We start from the raw sequence: 26392 nt of genomic DNA, 5'->3' as shown, positions 1-26392 counted from the left end.
GAATGCGCACGTTTTGGGTCCAGACGGTGGAGCCGCTCTTCCTCTTTTGAAGGATGCGGAAAGAATGTGGGCAAGGTAATGGTCTGGCCGATGTGAAAGGCAGTGACCACCTTGGGTAGAAAAGAAGAACGAGTCCTCAGAACAACTTTGTCCGGAGGGACAGAGAGGAAAGGAGGCTTAGAAGAAAGAGCCTGGAGCTCACTCACTCTTCTGGCAGAGGTGATGGCAACCAGGAAAGTAGTCTTGAGAGTCAGAAGACGAATAGGACAGTTATGAAGTGGCTCAAAGGGAGCACACATCAGATAGGTCAACACCAGATTCAAGTCCCAATGAGGCATTACAAAGGAAACAGGAGGAAACATGTGAGTAATGCCCTTCAAGAATCTATTCACAACAGGGGACTTGAAAAGGGAAGGCTGATCAGGAAGCCTCAGAAGGCTGAAACAGCTGAAAGATATCACTTGATGGTGCCCAGAACAGAGCCCTGCTGGGCCAAGGGAAAAGAAGAAAGAGGAGAACCTCAGAAAGAGGGTCGGAAAGGGGATCCACAGCCTTTGCTATGCACCATGCCACAATTTTTTTCCACCTGCAGGCGTATACCGATTTTGTGGAGGGACGCCTGGCTGCCAGAATGACATCACAGACTTCAGGAGGCAAGTCAAATGGCATCAACTGTCACCGCTCAATCTCCACGCATGTAGAAGGAGGCTGGACAGGTTCGGGTGGAGGACCGTCCTGAAGAGGCAGTCGAATCGGGGGATCAATTGACAGACTGAGTAGCTCGGGATACCAGTACCTTCGTGCCCAATCCGGAGCCAAAAGGATGACTAGGACCCAGTCGCGCCTGATCTTCTTCAGCACTCTGGGCAGAAGTGGTATAGGCGGAAAGGCATATAACAGACCGCAACTCCACTCGCGACGAAAAAAGCGTCTCTGAGCGAGTGCCGCCTTGGAAATTCCAACGAGCAGAACTGATGACATTGTGCGTTCTCTTCAGTGGTGAATAGATCTAACCAAGACTCTCCCACTGCTGAAAGAGACCTTGCGCCACGTCTGAGTTCAGACGCCACTCCTGATCCATCATGCACCGACGGCTGAGTTCTTCCGCCCTGGCGTTCAGAGATCCTGCCAGGTGTTGAACCACCAGGGTGATGCCCTGATGTTCCAGCCGTGTCCAGAGGTGCAGAGCCTCCTGACAAAGGGTCCACGACCCCACCCGCCCTGTTTGTTGCAGTACCACATGGCGATGGTGTTGTCCGTGCACTACACTTCCCTGGACAGAGGGAAGGAATATCTTCAGTGCAAGTCAGATCGCCCGCAGCTCCAGAAGGTTGATATGAAGCCGGGACTCCGCCGGAGGCCGAAGGCCTCTGATGTCCGCATCTCCCATGTGGCCCCCCATCCCAGGAGGGATGCATCCGTCACCACCGTGTGCTCCGGTTGGGAGAGGGATCTGCCACTGAACCAATCGCGGTCCGTGAGCCAACACTAAAACTGTCTTGCAGTGACCTCCGGGATCAGGACGTCGTTGGACAGGTTGCCCTGATGTTGTGCCCACTGGAAATTCAGGTCCCACTGCAGAGCCCGAATCTGCCACCTGGCGAGATGCACCAGCAGAATGCAGGAGGCCATCAGACCCAGCAGCCGTAGGGCCATCCTGACCGAAACTCGGGATAAAGGCTGAAAGATCAGAATCAGAGCCGGACTATTCCGAACCTGTTGCTCAGGAGGATAAACCCAAAACTGCGCCAAGTCCAGAACCGCTCCGATGAAGAGGAGCTTCTGGGAGTGACTCAGATGTGACTTCGGCACGTTGATGGAAAACCCCAGCGAATGCAGGAGGTCGGCCGTAGTCTGGAGGTGGGAGACGACCAGTCGTCAAAATAGGGGAAGACTGGAACCCCTAATCTGCGCAGATGAGCTGTGACCACCGCCATCACTTTCGTGAACACCCGAGGGGCACTGGTGAGGCCGAAGGGGAGCACAGTAAGTTGAAAGTGCTGGTGGCCTACCGTGAACCGCAGGTAACGTGGTGGGCTGGCAGGACGGGAATGTGGGAATAAGAGTCCTGCAAGCCCAATGCTACCATCCAGTCTCCAGGGTCTAGGGCAGCAAGAACCTGAGCTAACGTCAGCATCTTGAACTTCTCCTTCTGGAGGAAGCCATTGACGCTCCTGAGGTCCAAGATAGGGCGTAGGCCCCCTTTGCCCGTCAGGAACGCGCTCGATGACCCCCTTGGCCAAGAGGGCCGAAACTTCCTCCTGCAGGAGCCGCAAATGATCCCCCGATACGCGGTGGTGTTGCGGTGGCATGGCTTGAGGGGTCGTCTCGAAGGGGAGGGAGTAGCCCCTTCGGACGATCTGCAGCACCCACCTGTCCGAAGTGACTGTGCGCCAGTGAGAGTGGTGATGGCGAACCCTGCCTCCCACTGGCGTCACATGGGCCGAAAAGCACGGACTAGGAGGGTTTGGAGGTGGATGCTGCGGGGGCAGGTGTGGACTGACTCCGCTTGTTCCCCCGACCGCCTCCACGGCAGTTTCCACGGCCGCCGCCGCGCTGGACGACAGTTTGCGGCGAGTGGCTGGCGGCACGTGTGGGGACGCCCCTTCCTTGGCCACGAAAGGAGCGAAAGGCACCCATTTGCTGGCGCGGGGCCAAGAGGCCCAAGGACTTGGCCGTAGCCCTGGAGTCCCTAAAGCGCTCAAGCGCGTGGTCTGCCTTGTCGCCAAAGAGGCGACGGCCATCGAACGGCATGTCCATGAGGGTGTTTTGGACGTCTGCTGAAAAGTTGGCAGATCTCAGCCAGGCGTGGCGTCGTACCGCCACCGTCGTAGCCATCGCTCTGCCCAGCGAGTCAGTAGTATCCAGTCCACACCTGATTGAATACCTGGCTGCGTCCCGGCCCTCCACAAGGGCTTGGCCGAGTTTGGCCCGTACCTCCAACGGGCACTCTGGCAGCACCTCCGCCACCGTCTCCCACAGAGAGTGGGTGTAGCGGCCCAAGAGGCATGCAGTGTTGGAAGACCACAGTCCCAAGCTAAGGGACGAGAAGATCTTCTTACCATAGTTCTCGTACCTCTTGGACTCCCTGTCCGGCGGGGCCGTTGGGAAGGCGGTCTGGGAGTTAGAGGCCTGGATGACCAGGCTCTCGGGGGTGGGGTGGGAGTGCAGGAAACATGGGTCGCCCGGAGCCGGGCGGTGGTGTCTGGCCACGTTCCTATCTACAGGCGAACCTGTAGCGGGCCTGGACCAAGTGCCCAAAAGAACGTCCGTCAAGGCCTCATTAAACGGCAGCAGAGGCTCCATGGAGCATGACTGCGGCTTAAGGACCTCAGTGAGGAGGTTAGCCCTCACGGCCGCGACGGGAAGCTCAAGGCCCAAGGCCTTGGCAGCCCTCATCAACACCACGCCATAGGTAGCTCCCTCCTCCGGAGAGGTGTCCAGGCCACTGGCCTCCCCAAGGTCTCCTGCCCAGTCCATGTTAGACTGACACTCCTTGGTCAAAGGGTCCTCAGACCCCTCCCAATCCTCCTCATCCCTCATCTCCTGAGATTCAGGGTCGTAATTGAATGAGGCCAGTTCATAGAAACTAAAATCTCCAAACGGCGTCGAGATCAGCGCCGATAGGCGTCGTCCCGACGTCCGAACCGATTGAAAGGAGGCATCGGGGACGGCGCCGCCCGAGGACGACGCCGGAGGAGACACCACACGGACCGAAGCCGGGGGGGTTGTAAGGTCCACCAGCGACGATCCATCGCTCGAGGAAGGTCCAGCGGCGCCGGGCCCGAAGGCGCCGACGACGCTGGGGCCGCTGTACCCTGCTGCGCCGGGCCCGAAGGCGTCGGCGGCGTCGGGGTCGAAGCCCCTGACCCACTAGGGCCCCCAGAAGGGTTTGCTGGGCCCGAAGGCGCCGCGGAACCCATCGGAGGATAAAGGGACCTCATGGCCATGAGGAAACGCTCAATCTCCTCCGGCGTCGCGTTCAGCCCAGGGACCGGGGGGTATGGGGCCGAACGCGGCGCCCGCGACTCCTGAGGAGCCGCGTGGGCGGTGTCACCCGAACCCCCGGCCGCATCGCGCGAGCGTCGGGGGGAGTCAGAAGAGCGATGATGTCTCTTCGACTTCTTATGCTTCTTACCTGACGACTTGGACCCGGAGGAGTGGTGCCGACTCCCGGAGCTGTGACGGCTCCGTCCCCGTGACCTGTCCCTCGACCTCCCGTGGGACCGGGAACTCACACGGCGCGGGCCGACTGCCGGAGTTCGAGTCGCCTGCGGGACCGCTCCCGCCTGGCCTTCCTCAAAATGGCCCGACAGTCGGGGCAGGCTTCGTCGTCATGGTCGATGCCCAAACACATCAGGCACAGGCGGTGGGGATCCGTGACCAACATGGTACGGTCGCACTCGTCGCAATGCTTGAATCCGGGCATCCCTACAGGCACCGTCGGAGTCGTACAGACTTCGAATTGGATCAAAAGATCACCAAAAGTTAGTCAAAAAGTGACTAGGGAACTGCTCTTTCCAGATCTGCGCTGGCTGGCACGGAAAAAAGAAGAACTGACGTCAGCACGCGGAGGCGGCGTCTAAGTACTCCGACGACGTCATCACGGCGCCCACGACGGACGCGGAGCCGCAGACGACGCCTACCGACGCGCAAGGGTACTGCTGCGCAAAACTTTCCGGATCCAGTCTGACGCCTGGGGATATTCCAAGGTAAGGAATCTATCACTAACGTGTCTCTTTCAGATTGTTGGGACGCATAACACCGTGAACAAGGTTTTCCACCTCGTGGCTTTTGAGTGCACATTCACTCACAAAACCTTCACTCTAGAAAAGGGCCTTATTGTTCCTCAAGAGAACGTTGCAACGATTGTGGACTGCGCCAGTGTGATCGAAGGGGTGAGCTGCAGCCGCAACGCTTTACTGAATGGAGACACCAAGAACTACGACTGGGACTTCGGGTACACATGCCACCAGCTGGGCAGTGGCGCCATTGTGGTGCAGCTTGAACAGCCCTACATAATCGGATCCATAAGGTTGTTGCTATGGGACTGTGATGACCGAAGCTACAGCTACTACATCGAGGTTTCGACCCATCAGCAACAGTGGACCATGGTGGTAGACCGAACCAAGGTGTCCTGCAAATCTTGGCAGACGGTCAGTTTTGACAGAAAACCAGCATCGTTCATCAGGATTGTTGCAACCAACAACACTGCAAATGAGGTGTTTCACTGTGTGCACTTTGACTGTCCGGCCCAGATCTCTGCCCCCACCCCGTCACCGAAGGAGGAGAAGAACAAACCAGGGGCTTTGGCTGAGCAGCTTTCTGGTGGTCCGCAAGGCATGGCTGCCTTGCTCCTGTCTGCAAATTCAATCTCTCGATCACAAAGTCAGCAACAGTAATGCATGGGTCAAGAGTGAGGACCTGAACCTGGTGAAGATAGAAGGGGCAGCCTTGTCGTCCTTTCCCTGAAGGCCCTTTCTTACTTTTACAGTACTTTGGAGCCTGGTAAGAGTTGTTGGAGTGGGAAAGGCTTCCCAAGGACACGAGAAGTCTGCAACACCCTCCTCCGTCAGTGCAAATCAGCATGACTGGTGGTGGGAGAAAATTGGTCTTCAATCTTCATCAAGTCGTCCATTAATACCTTACCTCCCTAATCTCAGCTAGGCAAAGGGGCGCAAGGGATTGTAATTGGCAGACCAGGCTTGGAATACAAATGCAAGCCACACATATGGACGAATTAAATGTGACGATTAGAGGCATTCAGTTCTTTGCATCAGTCCTTGGAGCAGTCTCTGCTGCAGAAATGTTCACTTTGTGTGGCACTGCCCTATCATTTGACCTGTTTCCGAAGTCATGTTGTGTTCATTTGCAGATTTGTTCTTCTGCTGCTGTTTATCATGTCCCTGGCTCTGTTGTGCTGCTCTGTTGTTGCTCATTAGGTCTTCTACACTGATTGGACTCTGCAAGAAGCCTATCACCCTTGGAGGACCACACATAATAGCGCGGCGTCCCTTCAGCAGTCCTGCAGCGATTGCCGAGTTGGCGCTGTGACATTGCTGGCAGAGCGCTTCATCCGTTATTTTCTGCGCTCCTCCTAAGTGGGAGGCGGTCTTTAAAGTTGCAAAGCACGGCAAGTAAATAATGACTCTTGGTCCTCATTTAATCCTCGAAAAACCAATTTGTTTTCCATAAATCTTTCTAATAACTGCTGAAGAGCGGCATTTTCCAGGCCATTGTTGAGTGCAGCAGAATTGAAGCCGTATCAACCTCATGTTGTCCTTTTGATTTGCCTCCGGTTTACTCTGCAGTATGGGAATGTGTCCCTCCTTTTCTGGCTCTGACATGTTGAACCCGTATTTACTATCCACCTTTGAAGCCTCTCGAGATTCTCCCTCTGGGGTTCTTGTGTAGAAGCTGATATCTAAACCAATCCTAATCAGGTCTTTCCTCTCGGCCTGTTGGGTAGGTGTAATTCTCTTTAGATTTGACCTTTCAGGGCTGTAAGGTGGCATTGGATAATAAGTCTCTATAGCGGCGCTGTGGGTTTAAATGACTGTGTCTGGCGCTAATTGCGCCCCACGCATGATCCTACGAAGGATCACAATACTGACCTTTAACCAGCAGAACAAAGACATGCAGACCGGCCCTTCATGTACGATGGGCCTCAAGCCCCAAAAGAGCCACCTGTCAAGTTTAATATATGGGATAGTTTAATGCAGGGCTTGTGGCCCGCTAGCCTTGCCTTTCCCAGTGAGTTTCAAGACACTGGTGCCCCGGAAATTCGAAGCTTAATAACGTCCAAGAGCACAAAAATAGGACTGAATAGAGGTGTAGAGATCTACATTGTTAAGATGTAAATAGTCTTGTGCTGTGTGTGGAGAAGAACGTCAGAGCTCTAGAGCCACAGGCTTTCCACTTTCAACATGTGTAAACCTCCCTAAAGTCATACATGCAAACAAACCCACCCAGTAAGATCACACCAGTAAGGTACGAGGGTTTATAAACACAACTGCACTCAACTGTCAACCATTGCATATAGACCAGAAGCTCAGCTCGCATTTCAGGCAGCGCTCCCAGAACGGTTAGAACTTGGCTCAAGCCTATTTTTTTGTACCTCAAGCTGACCTACTTTGCCTTTTGTTTCACCAGCCAGGATTGTACTAATTGATTGTTGCACTTGAGACGAGATAGGATTGTGTTGCAAAATCCCGAGATCTGACATCGATCTTCTTGGAAGATCCACACCCTTTGGAGGCTTCATTCTGGCGCCAGAGGACTTTGAGTACCAGCACGCAGTGCTTATATTAGTGCACCAGTCGTGATATAGAAGAACTTATTGTGGATACACATATTGTGATGGCGCTTAGGTCTGGTCAAGACTAGTTGAAGGTCACATTTCCATGCCTGCTAAACACATATATTTTTGTAGTGCTGCTTCTTTCAGCCACATGCAAAGTTGGTTATTTAAGCTACTGTTGTTTGGATTCAGATCGTACATGGCAAATAAAAAAGTTGATTAACGCATCATTAAAAAAAATAAAATTAAACTGCAGCACAGGCTCCAAAATGCTTACTGGCGGTTAAAGCACCTCCGTGAGGAGGTTAGTCCTCACGGCCGCTGCAGGGAGCTCAAGGCCCAGGGCCGTGGCTGCCCTGCCCAGAACCACAGTATAAGTAGCTCCCTCCTCCGTAGCCACGGAAGGAGGAGAGATAAAACCTGTGTCAGGCGAAGTGTCTAGATCACTGGCCTCCCCTAGCTCATCTGCCCAGTCCTGACTTAACTGGCACTGCTGTGCCAGAGGGTCCTCAGACCCTTCCATGTCCTCCCCTTCATCCGTGTCCTGATAAACAGGTAGAAATGACGGAGCCGGGGCGTAGGTGAACAACTCACCAGTCGGCGTCTGAGACGGCGCCCATCGGCGCAGGTCTGACGCCGCTCCTGGGCTGGGGCTGAAACCGGGACCGACGTTGACCGAGGACGGCGTAGGTGGGGGCTCTAAAGGGGTCGGCGCTGGCGGAAGAGTCGTAAGGTCAACAGGCATCGACCGGGATCCAGGCCTTGATCCCACGGCCAGGACCAAAGTCGCCGGCGGCGCAGGGCTCGAAGCCGCCGGCAACACAGGGCGAGGACTCCCAGTTGGACCCATGGGGCCCGAAGGCTCGCCAGCGGATCTCGACAGCGGAAAGAGAGTCCTCATGGCCACGAGGAAGTCTTGAATCTGATCCGGAGTCGCATTGAGCCCAGGGACTGAAGGGTGTGGGGCTGGATGCAAATGCGCAGGCTCCGCCGGGGCCGCGAGGGCGTAGCCACCTGAACCCTTGGCCAAGCCACGCAACCGGCAAAGGGAGGTTGAAGAACGATGTAATCTCTTCTACTTCTTTTTGCCATGTCTCGACTTACCCGAGTGCGAGGACTTGGATCCCGACGATCGGTGATGACTCTGGTTCCGCGATCGGTCCCTCGACCTCCTCCTCACAGGGACCTTGAGCAGGGGGGGAGCAGACTGCCGAAGCTTGAGCAGTTTACAGGAACGCTCCCGCCTAGCCTTCAACGCCAAGGCCCGGCAGTCGGGGCACGACTTGTCATAGTGATCGGCCCCCAAACAGTAGAGACACCAGCGGTGGGGGTCGGTAACCGACATCAGGCGGTGACAGGCGTCACACAGCCTGAACCCGAGCATCCCTACCAGCACCAGGAGTTGAGTCGACTCGAAAAAGATAGACAAAAATGTCCAAAAAGTTGGTCAAAAAATGACTAAGGGTACGCTCTTCCCGGATTTGCGCTTACTGGTGCGGAACAAAAAAGAACTGACGTCAGAGCGTGAGGGCGGAGTCTAAGTACTCCAGTGGCATCATCCCGGCGATCACGACGACGGACGTGGAGCCACAGAGGATGCCTACCGAAGCGCAGGGGTACTGCTTACGAAAACTTTCCGGATCCAGTCTGACGCCTGGGGATATTTCTAAGGTAAGGAATCTAACACTAACGTGTTCCTTTCAAATACAGAATTTCTGGTTATTAGTTGTTACATTAAAACTGTCTGAAACTGGGAGTTTTTTCCTTACCTGAAAGAGAGTTTTATTTGCGTCACAGTCTGCGCTAATTTGCTCAGTATAGTATCCTGATTTGGTGGTCAGAATTAGCTATTTATACTCTGCTAGTTTGACTTTGTACAGATTCCTTTCCTTTTCTTCATACATTTTTCACCATTCATGCTCAAATCGACGTCACTTGTCTCGATTGTTTTAATGCCTCTCCATACCATGGCTGGGATTTTTTCTCTAACCTTGATTTATGGTTTACAGGAACTCTGATATTCATAGTTTCACGTATCCACGAGGAGAAATGCTCCACCATTTAATCGATATTATCAGAGGTTTAGAAGCTGAGTTTGTGAGCTGTCGGACTAGTATGAGAAGACAAAAAGTTCCTGGCAGCTTGTGATACTGTGACATGTGCTGATAACTGCCACTTAACTGCAAAGTGATCTGCCCAGGGTAATGAGTCATTAATGTGTGGATTATGGGAAAAAAGTGCAACCCGCATGTCATCTGGCTGGTGGGTGGTGCCCTTTGTTTTAAGCTGGAGTCCCAGACCACTTGTGGACTCTAACAGTCTAATAAAGTCTCTGTCTGTGCTGGACTCCATAGGGAAATTCATATCCCCCCAGCACGGTGAAGTCAGCGCTCAACATTGATGATTCCAGTAAGGAACATAGTCTGTCTCCGAAGCTAGTTCTCTGACCAGGAGGCTGATAAACTAAAAGAACATTGAAAGACTGAGATTTCCAAATTTTAATGGAGGAAAAGAATGCTTTGAAGCCCTCCTCTAAGGCTGGCGTGAAGACAGCCTGATAGTGATTGCGGCAGAGCACCGCCAGCCCTTATTTCCCTTATTTCTATCTAGGCAAAACATGTTGGGGTAGCGGCAGCTATTTCCAGCCTGGAGATAGAATCTTCCCAGGTTTCGGTTATAAAAATAAGGTCTGCCTGATGTGTTATCGCAAAATCCTGGAATTCAATGTCATACTTAACTAAGGATCTGGTATTTAGTGAAATACATTTTAGGCTATTGCGGATCGGGAGGTTCTTTAAATCTGCTTTATATGGGTCTTGATTCCTTTCTATTTGGAGCGCTGTAACGGTTTGGATATAAGAGCAGTAGATTTACAACCATAACATACCGTTTCGTTGTAATCCAATAAGTACAAGGCAAATTCTTATGGATTGTGGGGGCTTACCTTCAGGGCCAAGTTTAAGGAGTGTTCCTCTTGTGCAACTTATCCACTGCGTCTGATCTAGGTGCATTGGCCCAGGGGGGACTGACCTGGGCCCAGTCCAGGCACAGATGGACGCAGACAGGCTTTCCTTGGGCACACCAGCGGTGGCACCAGTGGCGTGCCTGCTGTCCGCGTCCACACAGTGACAAGAGGGGCGTGGCCAGAAGTGTGACAGGCACCGATCGCGGTGTGTTCCGTGAGTGAAAAACAGGCGAGGGAAAACTAAAACATAACCAGAGGTCCAGCAACCTCTGGCACAGGCTTCCCTGCGCCGGGGGACTACTCGGAAAGAATTGTTAAAACAAAATTAAGAGGGGAGTAATGAAAACATAAACAGATCAAACCTACTAAAAAGGTTAAAGCCCTACTCAAAGATGGCACAGCCTACGGAGCCAGGCAACGCCGCAAACGGACACTTCAGTGCTTTTACATGGAAAATAATAGTTGCACCAACCTTGTCGTTGGATAGGATTACATAGTGGAGAAAGGAAGGTTCTTTAGGTGATCCTGAACAAGTCTGCAGACCCTGGAATTCCACTCACCAGTGGTCCAGTGGGACATACTGAGGAAACTTCTGTATCCTTGCTGCACAAACTTTTATGTTCATTGGGCACATCAACCCTGGGAGCTAGGTCCCAAAGTCTGCCACAGACAAAACATAGAAGGTTCCAGTAGGTGTGCTGGAGCACTCAAGCACAGGCAAGTGACTCAAGAAGAAACAGCTTTTTCCAGCTAAGCATTTTACATCATGATATGAGGCTTACCAAAAGTAGCTGCTGTACATACACCTCCTCTGACATATACTTTTAGCATCTAAAATGTAAGGTGGGTAGAGCACGTATTCGACCCAGCTCCAGCTGGTTGCCACCCACTCCAGTTTTGGAGTATTAGCCCACCCTGCCCCTTGCTATTTAGAAGCTGCTTAAGATATATCTCCACCATGAGCCATTGCATTAAATGGCACAGGGCAACATTTCCAGTGACTCTAGAAGAAGCCTTGCTCACTACCCTGATGCTCCATGGCTGGCTTGTTCCTCAAGGGCAAGATCTTGACCTCACCTAACACATGCACACTTGTACCCCACGACGATAAAAAACGACCAATGTTATCTGTAATTGTTTTCCTCTGCAGTTGGGAATTGAATGCTTGTGTGGCCCTTTTCTTGATGCATCCACAGCTGCATGTTGAGGTAAAGTACTATGTAAGCGAGTAAACTATCATTTGTAATTGAATATTGGAGCAAGGAACAGAACTTTAACTTCATAAAATAGTGCTAAAATGTGTTTTTAAGCATATTTTTCCAGGTGCATTTGGGTAGTTTGACCACTTCTCTCCAAGTCACTGTGGATACGGACTCTAGTACTAAACATTTCACCTTTAGATCATTTATCTCAAGAGTGAGTTTAATTAGCTCAATAGAAGCAAAACAAGACCTAAAAATCTAGAATGCACAAAAGTCCAGGTTTGGAAACAGTAACTTTTATAATCTAGAGGGAGGGAGTCACCGCACACCACACTTTAGAGTTTTCAGTAAGGGGGAGCTTGTCAACATATCCAAAACTCTTATTGAGATTTTCTCAGAAGTATGTCTCTTCTGCATTAGAAAAGCTTTTACTTGCAAAGAGCCACATATTTGTCAGATGCACTACAGAACATACTGTGGCACCACAGTAGAAGTCAAGGCCATTTTAAAAAACTTTCCCGAGTTGCCTGGCTCTGTAGGCTGCGCCATCTTTGAGTAGGGCTTCAACCCTTTTTTGCAGTTTTGATCGGTTTATGTTTTCATTACTCCCTTCTAAATTTTGTTTTTACATTACTTTACCAGTAGACCCCTGGCGCAGGGAAGCCTGAGCAAGAGACCAGAGGTCGGTGGAAGACATTTAAAGCCAGTAATAAGAGGGGCTTAGCCAGAAGTGTGGCAGGCATTGATCGCGGTGCGCTCCGTGAGTTAAAAACAGGCGAGGAAAAACTAAAACACAACCCGAGGTCCGGACACTTCCTAACCTGGAATAACTTGAAGATAGAAAGAGAAGGATCCTGTTCTAAAAGAAACCACTTACAAGTACCTCTTGGGTATTCAAAGCATACACGAGGCTGAGGGCTCTCAACTGTCTTGTTTTCTGTCCTTGGGGGATACCCTTATTCTGGGTCTCCCTAGGGTGAAGCATGTCTGGAGAGTGTTGTTGTCCTATAATCACACTTTAGTCAAGGATCAGACACCACCTGCACCCCTACATGTTGCTGCCTCTCAGACCATTGCCGAGCCACAGATGACCCTTGAGAGACCCAGAATAAGGGTATCCCTCCAAAGGACAGAAGACCGCGACATGTGAGAGCCTTAGGCCTCACCTATGTGATTGGTATGCATGCGTAGCAAGGCAGGGATACCTTAAATAGCCCTTACAAAGGTCCCAGACCCAGGGATAATTGAACAACTAATTTCAATAGAGACCCTAAAAAAACATTGTATTGATACACCAGGCACCCTATAAATAAAGGAATTCTTGGAATATACCTGTAGGTATTTTCAACTTTTTACTCCCTTTATGAATCCCTGCTTATCTTGCCAGATTTAATCTAAGAACTCCCAGTTCTTTGGTTTAGTCTGTCCTGGTGGTATCACCCTACCAGGGAGTGGATAGGCGGTAATAATGAAGCATGTCACGATAAAGGGAGTGAGGTGTCTACTCCAATATTTTTGGGTACTGTTGGACTTGGCCTTTTCCCCCCAAAATTTTTCGCTTTTGACCCCCTTATCTGGATTGTCTCCCCCATGGGATTAAACCTGTATAGGCCATGAGTGGTGTGAGACACTTTGTGAAAATGTAAAATTACATGTTGTAAATGGTGTACAGATAATATCCCCCATTTTAAAACTGCACCTGACTGAGATGTATTGTATTTTAAAATGGATGCCATGGCCTGGGTAGTGCCACCTGACTGCGTTAGGTTGGCGGTCTAGTCATTAATACCCAGCAACCCCTAGCTTTTGGAGGGAAAGCCTGGCACCCAGGGTGCTCACCCCCTCCCCTAGAACCAGTTTAGGCTAGATGTGCCAACATTCTAGAAGGTCCTGGCACTGCCTGGGAGGAGGGTATAAATAGGGGGAAGTGTCACCAGAGGTTCAGTCAGCGCTGGGACAAGGAAGGGAGGGGGACCTGCTGTGAGGTGCTACCGCCACATGGGCCTGTGAGCTGGGCCCTGCACCCCTATAAACCCCCCCCGCTGCTGTCCCCATGGGCCCCTGACAAGGGAGGACTCTTCATAGGTCCCTGACGCCGTGGGACCTTGAACCACGCCAGCGCTGAGGGAAAAAGGTGCCCAGAAGAGGAGGAATGCTGTGGGCTTGAACCCCCCAGGAGGTGAGGAGTGTGCCCCTGGGGCTGGCTGTGGAGCTGTTCGCCCCCCCCTCCGTGAAGAGCCTACTTGGAAGCCCTGGTTTGCCTACCTGAGTGCTGTAAATTCCAAGACTGTTGCTGCCCTGACCTGAACTGTCCTGCCTGGGAAGCGCTATAAGTTGGAAGCGCTAGAGAAGGACTGGGAGGAGCTACGGGTCCCTAGAAGCCCTGAACTGCCTCTATTCTGTTGGGCTAAGAGGGAGGGAGTAGTGCGCTGTGAATAGCGCCATTCTCCTGAGGAGAATCACGCTGGAGGAGCCTACCCTCGTTTCAGCGCGCTGTCTGCCGCATTATTAATTAATTAAGAAGGGAGCCTACCCCTTGTTGCAGCCGGAGATCGCCGTCGCGGCCCGGGCGCTGAGGAAACTGTGAGGGGAGGTGGCGCTGAGGAGCCTACCCTCGATTCAGCGCACTGTCTGCCAAGTGATTGATTAATTGCGGGGGAGCCAGCCCCTTTCCGCCGCTGGAGATCACCGCTGCGGCCCGGCGCCGCCTTGAGGGGACCCCTGCTGTTGGGTTGTACGTTGCGGCGGCCCCCGGTGCCAGAAGAGGGCCGCCGGATTGAGGAGAGGGCCGCGCTAGGCCCTGAAGCCAGCCCCGACCAACCCACGTGACGGGGGCGCCCGGCCGTGTCATTGGCCGCGCCCCCGCCCTTGCCGCGTAGGGATTGGCTGCCAGGCGGGCAGCCGGAAGAGGCCGGGAGAAGCTCCGGCGAAGGCTGTCTTAATGTCCCGGGCCCCCGTGAGGAGAGAGGGGCCCGGCTTCCGTGAGAAGAGGAGAGCGGGGACCTCGAGGCACGGGTTCGGTGCCTGCCCTGCTCCCACCTCCGAGATTCCATGAGGAGCGAGTGCAGCCCGGAGAGACCGGCAAGCCTTGCGGAGGCTGCCGTCGGGACGCTGTTGGTGCCTGCCCCTCCGTGATGACCAGACCGGCTGCCTATTGAATGCCCTGACCCGCCAGCGCAGGCTCCCGGAAGGCCTGGGCCACGTTGAGCCGAGGGAGCGCCGGAGTAGCGCGGACCTCCCCTGATTGGCCCTTCATACACCGAAGAGACAGGTAACACCCGGGGAGGCGAGTGGGAGCCTCCGCGGGTGCCCCTCCCCCCGGGAAAGACTGTGGTGGAGCCTCCTTAGCCCGGGGTGACCTGGAACTGGGGCTAGAGGCCTGTGGAACGAAACTGGGGCCTGAATCAGTTTATACATGTAACCCCACGTTGGGGGATTGAGTGTTCTTACTTGCCCTAGGCGGGTCCTCTAGGTAACAATATTTTGGGATGATTGATTGGTCACCTGACCCGGAGTTAGATGCTTCACCTGTGCTTGATGCCCTGTGTATTCATGGGTAGTGAAATGTTAATAATCCTTGATTAGAGCCTCACGAAAGGGTTAACGTTTAGCTCTCTCACCAGGGGGTTGGGAAAAGGTACTTTTACCAAAGGAAATGTTGTTGCTCATTCAGGGACCTTTCCCCCTTTTGGGATGGAAGGCATATGGTTGCCCTACTGAAATGTCTATTCCAGCACAGTAACCGGGTGAGAGGAAATGCTTGGTTATCCCTGGCCCTTAATGGTTATGACCTGTTACTAGTGTATGTTGACGTTACACGCCTGTTAGGTACTGTGAATCTTGCCCTTGATGCCAGTGTGGGGTGCCATAGGGAGTCCATTAAAGGCCTGGAGGTACTCCTAGTGCAGGGTGGGGATGTTTATGCCCTCCACCCTGGTTTTACTCATGGTGTAGGGGCCGGATGGTGCCCACGGAAAATGTGATACAGGCCTGGTTCATATGTTATTAATACCAATGCACTGCTTAATGTTTGTGTTGCAGGTTGCAGGGGGGGCTGAGGATTCATGTTCCTGTCTAGTATTATATGATGTTTTTCCATTACAGGGGTTGGGTTGGCGTTGTCACGCATGAGGTGTAATTACGCTAATATGCATCTTACAATTTCAGCCAACCTCCCAAGGATTAAGGCCTGAGTAGGCCCTGCCTGATGTGTAGTTCCCTAGGGGGAGGGGGGGGGGGGAAGAAACCTAGCGTTTTATTACAGGTGTTCCTGCCTGATGTTAATGCCGGGTGATTCCTATTCTTTTTGCAGGAGTCGCCAATGCCAGCTATTTTGGGTTCTTACCCCTAATGTTTGATTGCATGTTTAATGGGCGAACACACCAAATGAATTTGTCCCTTACATGGTCGTCATTGATGATATGTGCCAAGTGCTAACCTTTTTATATTTCAGCTAGACACTATGGACTATGGACTCAACCCTTTTTGTCCCATGTAAATAATCCCCCACTGAAATACTTGGCTTGGGTGCCAGTTGGCGCCATGTTATGATTACCTGTGTATTTTTCCTTTTTACCTTACAGGTTGGAGATATCACTAAACTACTTCTTTTCCAACCAAAGGTGGAGTTGCGTCTCTTTTGTAGTGTGCCTGGTGTGTCGTCTGTGGGTACTGCGTGAATGCTTCACATGTCCTCGAAGTTTGGCCTGCCCGCTTGATGCCATGCTACCCCCTTTGAGACTTGGGCAACCCCCATTTCCAACAGGTACCGAAGAGGATCTTTTTCTTTCTGTCTTCTTTAACATATCTCCCAGCACTTGCTCTTTAGTTTCAGCCTAGACTCTATAGTACTTTTTTTTCAATGTTTCACTCTTGAGATATTTTTACTCTCAGGGCTTCAAGTGGGCCGGGTCTCAAGGGGTCTGAGCACCGGCAGTTTTTTTAAAGGGGGCTCGAAACGGGTCTCTATCGGGCTCTGTTTTGAGCCCTGGCACAGGCTGGTCGGTTTTTTCCCCCGAACTGCAGTGACAGCAGTTTGCTGTCACTTCAGTCCGGAAAAAAAAGTGCCAGGGCGAAAAACAGCCCTATAGAGACCCGTTTTGAGACAGCAGGCACGTCGATGTGCGCTGCCCACACTGCTCACTTCTCACTAGAGGAGAAGTGACGGCATGACGTCATGCCAGGTGAGCGTTATGGAGGAAGGGAAATCCTTAAAGAGTCATTTTCTTTCTGGATTTCCCTTCGCTTTCTGAAACGCAAGAGCGGCAACATTGTGGTAGGGTCACCAGGGCTTTAATTGGAAGCGTTTTCAATATTATGTGTAACAAGCAATAGATGCAGCTTATTTATCTTATGCAACTAATAACCATTGACAAAGCCAATAGTCCTTACTTGTTGTGGTATGATGTTACTTGTTGTATCACATATCCGGATGCAATGACAGAAACAGCAAAATAAAAGTCGGGCGGCACACTATGCCAAGCACAGATTTTTAGCGTGTTTTAAAGCCACGCCCCTAATTACACTGGCCACGCTCCTTTGAGACCCCCCAGTTTTTTCATCCCACTTAAAGCTCTGTTTACTCTCATTCTTTTACCCACTTCATCTGTCAGAGTCACTCTTTCTCGCATTTTAACCTAGTTTTAAACGCTTTCTTTCTCCATCACCTTCTAAATCTTTCTCTCATTAACTCTTTTCATGTTTCACTTCCACTGTTATGATGGCATTCACACACTCAGTGTCTCAGAAACATTTGCTTTCTCACTTTAAACTCTTATGCGGATTCGCACACACTCTTCATCTTTTTGTCACACTCCTTTAGGAACCTGTTCTACAGATACACACTTTCATAGAGCAAAAGACAGTTAGGTGGAAAGCATTGAGTTGGAAGAAATACAATTCATGGAATTCAATTCTCTGCAGAAGCCAAAGGTAGTAACCTAGATTGTTTTTTGTTAACAAGTTGCAATTCTGTGCACATCACTGAAGTACATGGAGAACTAAATGAAGACTGTAAGAGCACTGGATCCTGCACACCTATGTTGAAAGCAGGAACATATACAGAGGTCTCTAATGTGTTCGACAGCAAATACATGTTTTCACAACAAAGTGGCCTGGTGTCATCATGTCTCTGGAGGGGTGGGAATACAATTAGGAGATCAGGGAGTGGAATAGATGGTGATCGAGAGATACACAATAACATCTTGAAGTGTTGGGAGCCAGAATTTCACTGATATGTACATGGTGGCAAAAGCAACAAAAAGGTTGTTTTATTTTCTGTGCTCTTAAAGATGTTGCTGTTGCTCTACCAGTTTATAACGTCTTTGTTATGCTTCCCGCACAAATATCTTTTCATCGATGGCAAAAGAAAAAGCTTGCACTATTCATGCTCTGACTGAACTCATGTGGTGAGAAATCGCCCTCTGCACGGGCGCCACAAAGGTCATGACCCAGATCACGCAAGAACCCATCACTGCGTCGAGCTGCTGCAGGGTGCGTTTCTTCTCCTCCTCCTTGACTGGTCGGGCAACGTCCCTCGAGCCCATTAATATGAGCCGCTGCTAACATACACCAATGGGGGAAGCTCTCGGTGATGTTCCACTCTGAAAATGATTTACCAGTACCCAGGCGCGTAACGCAGACCCCATGCGGTGCAGAGGTGCCCACAAACCTTCAAGGGGCCCTACTGAGCTCAAGGACAACAAATATCTGTGATATTTGGGAGATTCAGGGGGTCCTCATCACATTCTGCTGGGCAGCCCCATCAGTTTGTGTTATGCCACTGCTCGTGCCATTGTACCAGAGTAAATGTACAACTGCGTTTTACTCTTGAACTTGACTACAGCAAATCTCCAATCATTTCCAGGGCAGGAAAAAATTGCAGAAGTTTGTAAATACCAACAAACGTGTATGATTTAGGGAGGTTCCAAACTTCCAGGATATTTCTGCCCTGGACAAATCTCCATGCGAGTTAAATTCATGTATGAATACAAAACAACATTTGTTAACAGCAAAGCTTTATTTTCACTTAAAAATGAAGCTATTCACCTGTGTAATTTTGACAAACACAAACCGCTTTGGGAATGAGGTCCCACAAGCTCCCAGCACCTTTAAGAGCTGCATTACATTATAAATCCGTAAATACTACTGAGGCAGAGTCTGTAACTGAAGCACACTGTGGCAATGGAGACCAAGTAACACGCTTCAAAAACATTTAACTTTATAAAGCAGAGTTTCACTTCACACAAAACTAACCTAGGAAAAAAACGGCATTCAATTACATGCAGAAAATGTTTTTTACGGAAGGATATTCATTTGAAAACAATACTTACCGCATCATTTCGACCGAAAAACGTATACACAGCATACAAATAGTAATCAAATAGTTGAGACATACAATGAATGACATCAAATGCGATCGGCTTGAGAATAGTCATCATTTGCATGTATTTTCCTAAAAAAGAAATATAACTGGGTGTCAAGCATATGAAATGTGGGTAAACAATAAAATGAACAGTTTGAAAAACAAAGTTAAAAATAATATGTAGGAAAACATTTATATAAATACACACGTCGTAAACTGAAGTGTTTGGAGGAACTATGGAGGAGGGGAAATTGTTAGCTGGCAAACACTTGACTTGAGCTGCTCAATATAATTAATTCGATCACTAATGACGAGCTTCTTCGAGATTTAAAAATAGACCTGTTAAGAGCCCCAAATAACACCCACAGACCGCTAAGGATCCTTATGTGGCATAAGAGTAAAAGGGTATTTTTCTGTACACATATCAACAATTTGTTTAGCTACAGAAATGCTTATTAACAAAGTGTTTGGACCCGGTTGGTATAATATTTCATACTGGACACACGTTTTATTCTGATACTGATAAAAACTTAAATAAATGTATCTTTGAACGTTAGTGGAGCTGAGGAGAAATGCAGTGGTAGCTGTTCGACAGGCCTATTGTTACTGCTGCTTTAATGTATATTTGGAGCAGACTTTGGGTCTGTTCCTTTGCTCATGATCCCGAGCATTTCCTGCCTATTTCAGCTTCCTGCTCCCGACACAATGTTTTCTCCAGCTCCGGACAATGATTTTTCTCACCATTTTTTGATTGGTTTAGTTGTATACTTACCTTACTCACATCAGAAAAGTATTTATTTTGCACGTCTGTACAGAATTTAGGGGCAGATGTATCAAAATTCCATTTTGCGATTCCTAAATAGCGCTTTTAAAGGAATTGCTATTTAGAATTCGCAAAATTGAATGTATGAAAAAAATCGCTATTTTTTTGCGATTCCTTAATCTTCCTTATTTGTGAATTCGCATTTTGCGAATTCGCAAATAAGGAATAATTTCCCATGCATTCCTATGGACCAGGAGGCCCATAGGAATGATTGTGAAGTAATTCTCAAATTGCGAATTCGCAATTTGCTAATCGCAATTTGAGAATTATTTCAAGGGTGCAGGGGTGTCTCAGACACCCTGCTGCACCCCTGAAATGTACATGTGTGTGCATATTTGACGCACATACATGCCCTATGGGCATGTGTGTGCATCACATGCCACCATAAAAAATGCTAAATTGTGCATTTTTTAAAGACTTCGCAAATTACCATCAACTACAACTTGGTGGTAATTTGCGAATTCTTAAACATAAATCGCAATTCAAAAATGCTTCATACATAGCATTTAAGGAATCGCAAAATTGCGATTCCTTAAATGCTATGGCAAAATAAGGAATCGCAAATGTTTGCTATTTCTTATTTTGCGAATTTTTGATGCATGCCAAAACATGCAAAAAGACCTTTTGCGATTCGCAAAGGACGAAATTCTGCGAATTTCGGCCTTTGCGAGTCGCAAAAGGCTTGATACATCTGCCCCATAATTTTAGTACTCTATTAGCTCACATAAGCCTTCCTCTTTTCTCATGGGTCCTTATTGCCAGGATCTCTCTCAGCACTCCCTTTTTGGTGGCGTATAGTAGGTACTGAGTGACACACTTGTTTGCAGCATAACATTTAAAGATCAGAGCCATGGACTGGCTTTATTTAAATTCTTATTTGTTTTGCTTTTTATTGGATGTTTAAATGTCCCATTCGGTCAATCTTGAGTTGTCCACTTCCAGGAGCACAGCCTCTTTACCATCCTTTTAACTGTGCTCACTTATATGGAACTACTTTTTACTTTTTGCTTAATCACTCCATGACAATACATGTGTTTTCCAGCTCTCTCCATCATGTGCTTTCTTCTCACCATACCAATTGTCCAGTGGTCAGTGTTGCTCGCTCCTGTGTGCTTTTCGAGGAAAAACACCCTGTCTATGTCCTACTTGTGATTTGCTATCTCATGTGCTTTCTCCCTGACAAAACACCCCCACATCATGTTGTTCTCTCCTTCTTGGGCTCCCCATCCGCCCGCAATACACCCCAGCCCTGTGGTCTGTGTTGCCATGGTGGAGAAGTGTGGCTCAATGGTTAGAGCGGCAGACCCTGATGCAGAGGTCTGGCCCGGGACCAGGGTTCAATTCCCGCATCGGCGGGTCTTGGGCTCAATTTCCTCGGACCTGATAATTCTCGCCTCGGTGCCTATTCTAATCATGGGTCTCACTCTGCAACTCTGGGCAATAGCTTGCTTAATCTCTACAACGGCCCCAACAGCGCTGGGATGCCTGGCTTCACCTTGGGGGTGCCCAGGAGTGGACATTTCACAAGGAAAAGCCAGAAAGGGTTCCACAGTGGTATGCGTACAGCGCCAGGAAACCCCGGTTGGTGTATGAGTGCGCTTTACAAGTACAATTTCATTTAATTTCATTTCATGTCATCTCCCGCGAGCACTTCCTCCCACTTCACAAGATTCCCCTTCCTTGCTCCATGTTACTATCTCTATCATGTGATTACCTCTGCAAAATACCCTGGCCCTCCATGCTGCTCCCTCCATTGTGTGCTTCCTCATTGCAACCATCCCTGCACCCCTCCTGTGCATGTGGCTCTCATCGTTGTGTGTTTCCTTCAAAACATCGCTGTGCTCAAGTGGCTCTCTCCTTCATGTGCTTCTTTGCCAACAAAACACCCCTGCACTCCATTTTGCTCTCTCTGTCATGTCTTTACTCCCCTGCAAACGCCCTGCACTTTGTGCTGCTCTCTCCTTTGCACGCATCCTCAGCACTCTGTGTTGCGCTCTCCTATGTGTGCTTCTCAGCTCTTATCCGGAGAACAACCCAATGCTCCATACTGCTGTCCTTCGTGTGCTTCCCCTCAAACCATGCTGCTGCACTCCATGTGACTCTCTCCATCTTGTGTTTTCCCCCCTGCAAACCTTTCCACACCCATGCAATGCATGTTATTCTCTCCTGCATGTGCTCCCCCTGTGGATAACACAGCCATGTTCCTCTCGCATGATTTCTTCCAAAAGGTTCGAAAGGCACGAAATATTGGCTTTTCCAATGATTGTTTTATACACATGTATATGTTGAATCCATTATATTGTTTAGTAGTGGAATATTCATATAGAACTTACTATCCTTATGTGGGACACTGTAGAGCTTGCCATATGAGTAACACACTACATCCTGTAGGGTCGTTGGTGAGAAGTGTCATCTGTACTTGATCCTGCACAGGAAGTGTTTCCTCGTCATGCGTGATGACAACAAGGTGCGGTTATTGTGTTATGGGACACAGCACTTAGAAGTGTGATGGATGAAGAAGTGCCAGAGACCTGCCCACAGTTTATGGTTTTCAGTAAGGCGGCAAGTTTGAGAAGGTCAGCAGGTTTCTTTATACAGTGGTTTTTTTTTAACTTTTTGACTTCTGTGCACCCCAACGTAATCATTACTGGAACAAACGGACCACAAATGCATAATTTTTGGAATCCGTGGAGCGCCACTGAGTCACTACAGGAATCCAGAGACTTCGGCATAGGCTTTTTCGATGATTATAAACGCAAAACAATACACAAAAAATACAGAACCAATCATACATCTAGCAAATACATAAATAATTAAATATTTTATTTAATTCGCAAACAAATATAAAAAAACAAAATCAGAATTTTAATATTAGTGGGAAGGTTTGAGCTTTTCAAAATTTGCCCCCAGATTCATCATGGTCATGTTTTGCGAGTCCTTAATAGCAAATTTTAAGGATTCGCTATTAAAGACTCGCAAAACGGGATGCATGTAGAAATCGCAATATTTTATGCGATTCTACTGCTTCCTTATTTGCGATTCGCTAATTGCGACTCAAAATAAGGAATGACTCGCCATTCATTCCTATGGGCCTAAAATGCCCATAGGAATGAATGGGGAGTCATTCCTTATTTGCGATTAGCAATTAGCGAATCGCAAATAAGGAAGCAATTTCAAGGGTGCCAGGGTGTCCAAAGGACACCCTCTAGCACCCCTGAAATGGTAATGTACACTGTTGTTGCGCACACACATGTCCAAAGGACATGTGTGTGTGTGTAACATACAACGTAGAAAAATGCACTAAAGTGCATTTTTCTAAGTTTTTGCTATTTACCACGTAGTTAGACTTCGTGGTAAATAGCGGCCCCAGATTGCGAATTCGCAATTTTAAAATGGTTCATAAATTGCATTTAAGGAATCTCAAATTGAGATTCCTTAAATGAAATTAATCGCAATTTATAGAATTGAGATTTTTGCATTTGGGATGATGAATCCCAAATGCAAAAATAGTGCTTGCAAAGGGCCAGATTCTCAGAATCTGGCCCTTTGCGAGCCGATTTCGGCTTGATGAATCTACCTGTAAATTCCGGTCACTCATTGTCTATACTATATTGTGTTTTATGTACTTGCACTGCTTCCATGAATCAATCTGAGGATACTAACAATTTTTAGCCTTCAATTTGAAATTCGTTCACTTTTACATAACGTTTGAAAATGTTAAACATTCAATTTTGGTTCTTCATTTATATATACTTTATTAATCTTCTAATATTATTTTACTTTCTAAGCAGCCCAGGACAACAGGTTAAGAACCAGTACTTTAAAGTAATTATTTTGTTCATTGTCCACTTCGCTGGTTACTGCACTGGGGTGTCAGTTGTGGGATAATCTGTTTAAAGCTTAAAGTCCTGAGCAGGCATAGGTTAAAGGGAGTAATGGTGGAGAGATCTGCGAAAATGGACTTTGTTAATATCATTTCACCTCTGTCGGACATTGACTTCGACACCGTAAACACCACCATCCTTATTCACCGCCTTAATCAAATAGGAGTGTCAGGAACGGCCATCCGATGGCTACAATCTTTCCTGCTTCCCGATACCGCAAGGAGGCTCCTCATTCAGGGTCTAATCCTGGCAAGATTAGACTACTGTAACGCCATATACCTGGGAGCCCCTGAAGCCACCCTGAACTCACTGCAGAAAGTCCAAAATGCCGCCGCCCGTCTACTCACGGGCACACCAGGAAGATCCTCCGCCAGGCCGGCCCTCAAATCTCTCCACTGGCTCCCAGTCAGAGAAAGGGTCGTTTTCAAGGCCCTCTGTCTGGCCCATAAAACCCTCAACAACAACGGCCCCCCACTTCTGAAAGAACTCTTCATCCCATACAAAGCAGAGAGAGATCTCCGGTCTAATGTAGAAAATCTTATTGTAGTCCCTAGAGTCAGAAAAGCCAAGACCGGTGGCCGTCGCTTTTCGGTTCACACGGCCAAACGCTGGAACCATTTACCACGAAAACTCAGGACAGAACCGAACTACCTCCAGTTCAGAAAAATCTTAAAGACCCTCCTTTTCCCGCAAATATAATTTCATTAGTTGGCTGAAACCCTTGGAGAAGCAGGTCAGCGCTGGGATGCTCTCTTGAGTTACTACGCGCTTTACAAAAACCATTAAATAAATAAAAAAATTAAAATAGAAAACCGCTCATTTAGAGTAGTTGAGGGCACAACTCACTCCAGAACCTGGCCTCTTGCTCAGGGTGTGCCTCAGGGCTCGTCCTTGAGCCCCACTCTTTTTAACATATATATGCTCCCCTTGGCAGACATTGTCCACTCATTTGGCCTGGAGTTAGTCACATACGCTGACGATACTCAATTGATCGTCTCCCTGAACCAAACTAACACCTCCCCACCTAATCTCAGTAATTGTTTAGTAGCAGTCAATAAATGGATGGCCACCTCCCATCTAAGACTCAATGGCGATAAAACAGAGCTCATGATTCTTGGGAACCCAAACATCCCCTTCCCATTGCCTGACTGGCCCCCATGCATGGGCACCCAGCCTCAGTCCAAACCCCAAATAAAGAGCCTGGGCATCTGGCTTGATGCCAATCTTAATTTTAATCACCAAGCAACCATCATATCTGCCACCTGCTTCGGATTGATGCGTATGCTTAGGAAAGTATTACCACTTCTCCCCCCACAAGCCCGCAGGATCATGGTGCAAGCCATCATTCTGTCCCGTTTGGACTACGGGAATGCGCTGTACCTAGGGGCTCCGGCCACTACAACGAAGAAGCTCCAGGTCACGCAAACCTCAGCAGCCCGCCTCCTGCTGGGCCGCAACAGGCGGGACTCAGGGACTGCTGCCCTAAAAAGACTCCACTGGCTGCCCATTAAGGCCAGAATACTGTTTAAATCAATGTGCTTTATGCATAAGGCCATGTGGAAGGAAGCACCAGCAATGATCTGCTCGCTGGCTACTCCATATCTCCCTCGCAGGTCGCTGCGCTCCAGTACAGCCTTTCTGGCCACTGAGAACAAAGTCAAACGCTCCAGATGGGGGGGGCCGCTCCTTTTCCTGCAATGCGGCCAAGGCATGGAACTCCCTGCCGGCCTCCCTGCGCAGCGAACCTAACCTCCTAAAGTTCCGGAAGGAATTAAAAAACATCCTTTTCACCTAAATCACACTGCCCTCACTTGCCCCCCAGTCATACTCAGTGCTACGAGGCCTCCGGGTAGTCTGCGCTTAACAAAACCCATTTAATAATAATAATAATAAAGGGGTCATAGTATATAACTAGGTGGGACCTGCAGAGATTGATTACATTAAAATCCTCTGTTGGCCAGTAGCATGTGGCAGATCTTTTCGGTTATTCCATGACTGTTCAGTTGGTGAAGGGTGGATTATTTGCTGTGGACTGGTAGGCAACTGGGTGATGGACATGACCCTTACGTGAGTATGAGTCAAGCAGTAAAAGGGAAACAATATGCAGCCTGTATGAACTAAAATCAACTGCAAAACGCTGAGTGATTTGGTATTATTATTGCGGGTCATAGATTGTATTGTAATTGCATTTTTATAGCACTTACTACCCCTGAGGGGCTGTTGTTGAGGGGTATGCTAAATTGGGGCAATTTGTTGTAGCATAATTATACGAAATGCCAATTTGTCATTTGATGCCATAATATAGTGCAAACATGTGTTCTAACGTCAATGTTTAGCATGAGGACTCATTTAACAATAGCACTGTGAACAGCTGCTTCCGTTCTGTTGTTCACAAATGTTCACTGTACATTCTTTTCCTTGAATTGAGCAGTTTCACAGTACATTTTTACAGTGAATAGCACAAATTACATGATGTGGCATAAAGGAGTAATTTCACTCAACAAGTCTAACATGACATTCGCAATTTCAGCATCATTTCCACTTCACCCAGGCCTTTTAGTGCTATACACTGAGCAACACGCTGCTCCGGAACCCACGGGTAATAGTTTTTTTTGTTTTTTTGGTAACTGTCGGTTAAAGGGATTAGTCTTGCGTTCTTAAGAAAATCATACACTGCATTTACCCTAGTTTCTATGTGGCATAATAAATTAATAGTACTAAGGTGTGACCTTTAGTAGGAGAGTGGAATAAGTGAATTCATGCATTGATTGATTGTATTAATAGGTGAGCTACAGGAGTTTAGATATTATTAGGTTGCAGGGGGTTTACTTTTAAAGAAGAGGTTATTATATTTA

The 26392-nt window shown here is 48.7% G+C and overlaps 1 protein-coding gene across 1 annotated transcript in view; it reads right to left on the bottom strand.

The window, feature by feature from the left end:
- Positions 1-26392, bottom strand: part of VPS50 (VPS50 subunit of EARP/GARPII complex) — a 791964-nt gene that overhangs the window by 339800 nt on the left and 425772 nt on the right. The window contains exon 21 of the mRNA XM_086941875.1: positions 18799-18920. Within this exon, the coding sequence (XP_086798001.1) occupies positions 18799-18920 (122 nt within the window). The remainder of the gene's footprint in view (positions 1-18798; positions 18921-26392) is intronic.

Source organism: Lissotriton vulgaris, chromosome 10, assembly GCF_964263255.1.
Source record: "Lissotriton vulgaris chromosome 10, aLisVul1.2, whole genome shotgun sequence".
NCBI classification, from domain to species: Eukaryota; Metazoa; Chordata; class Amphibia; order Caudata; family Salamandridae; genus Lissotriton; species Lissotriton vulgaris.
Note: the sequence above shows the minus strand (reverse complement) of the source record. Positions and strands in the feature narration are given on the sequence as shown.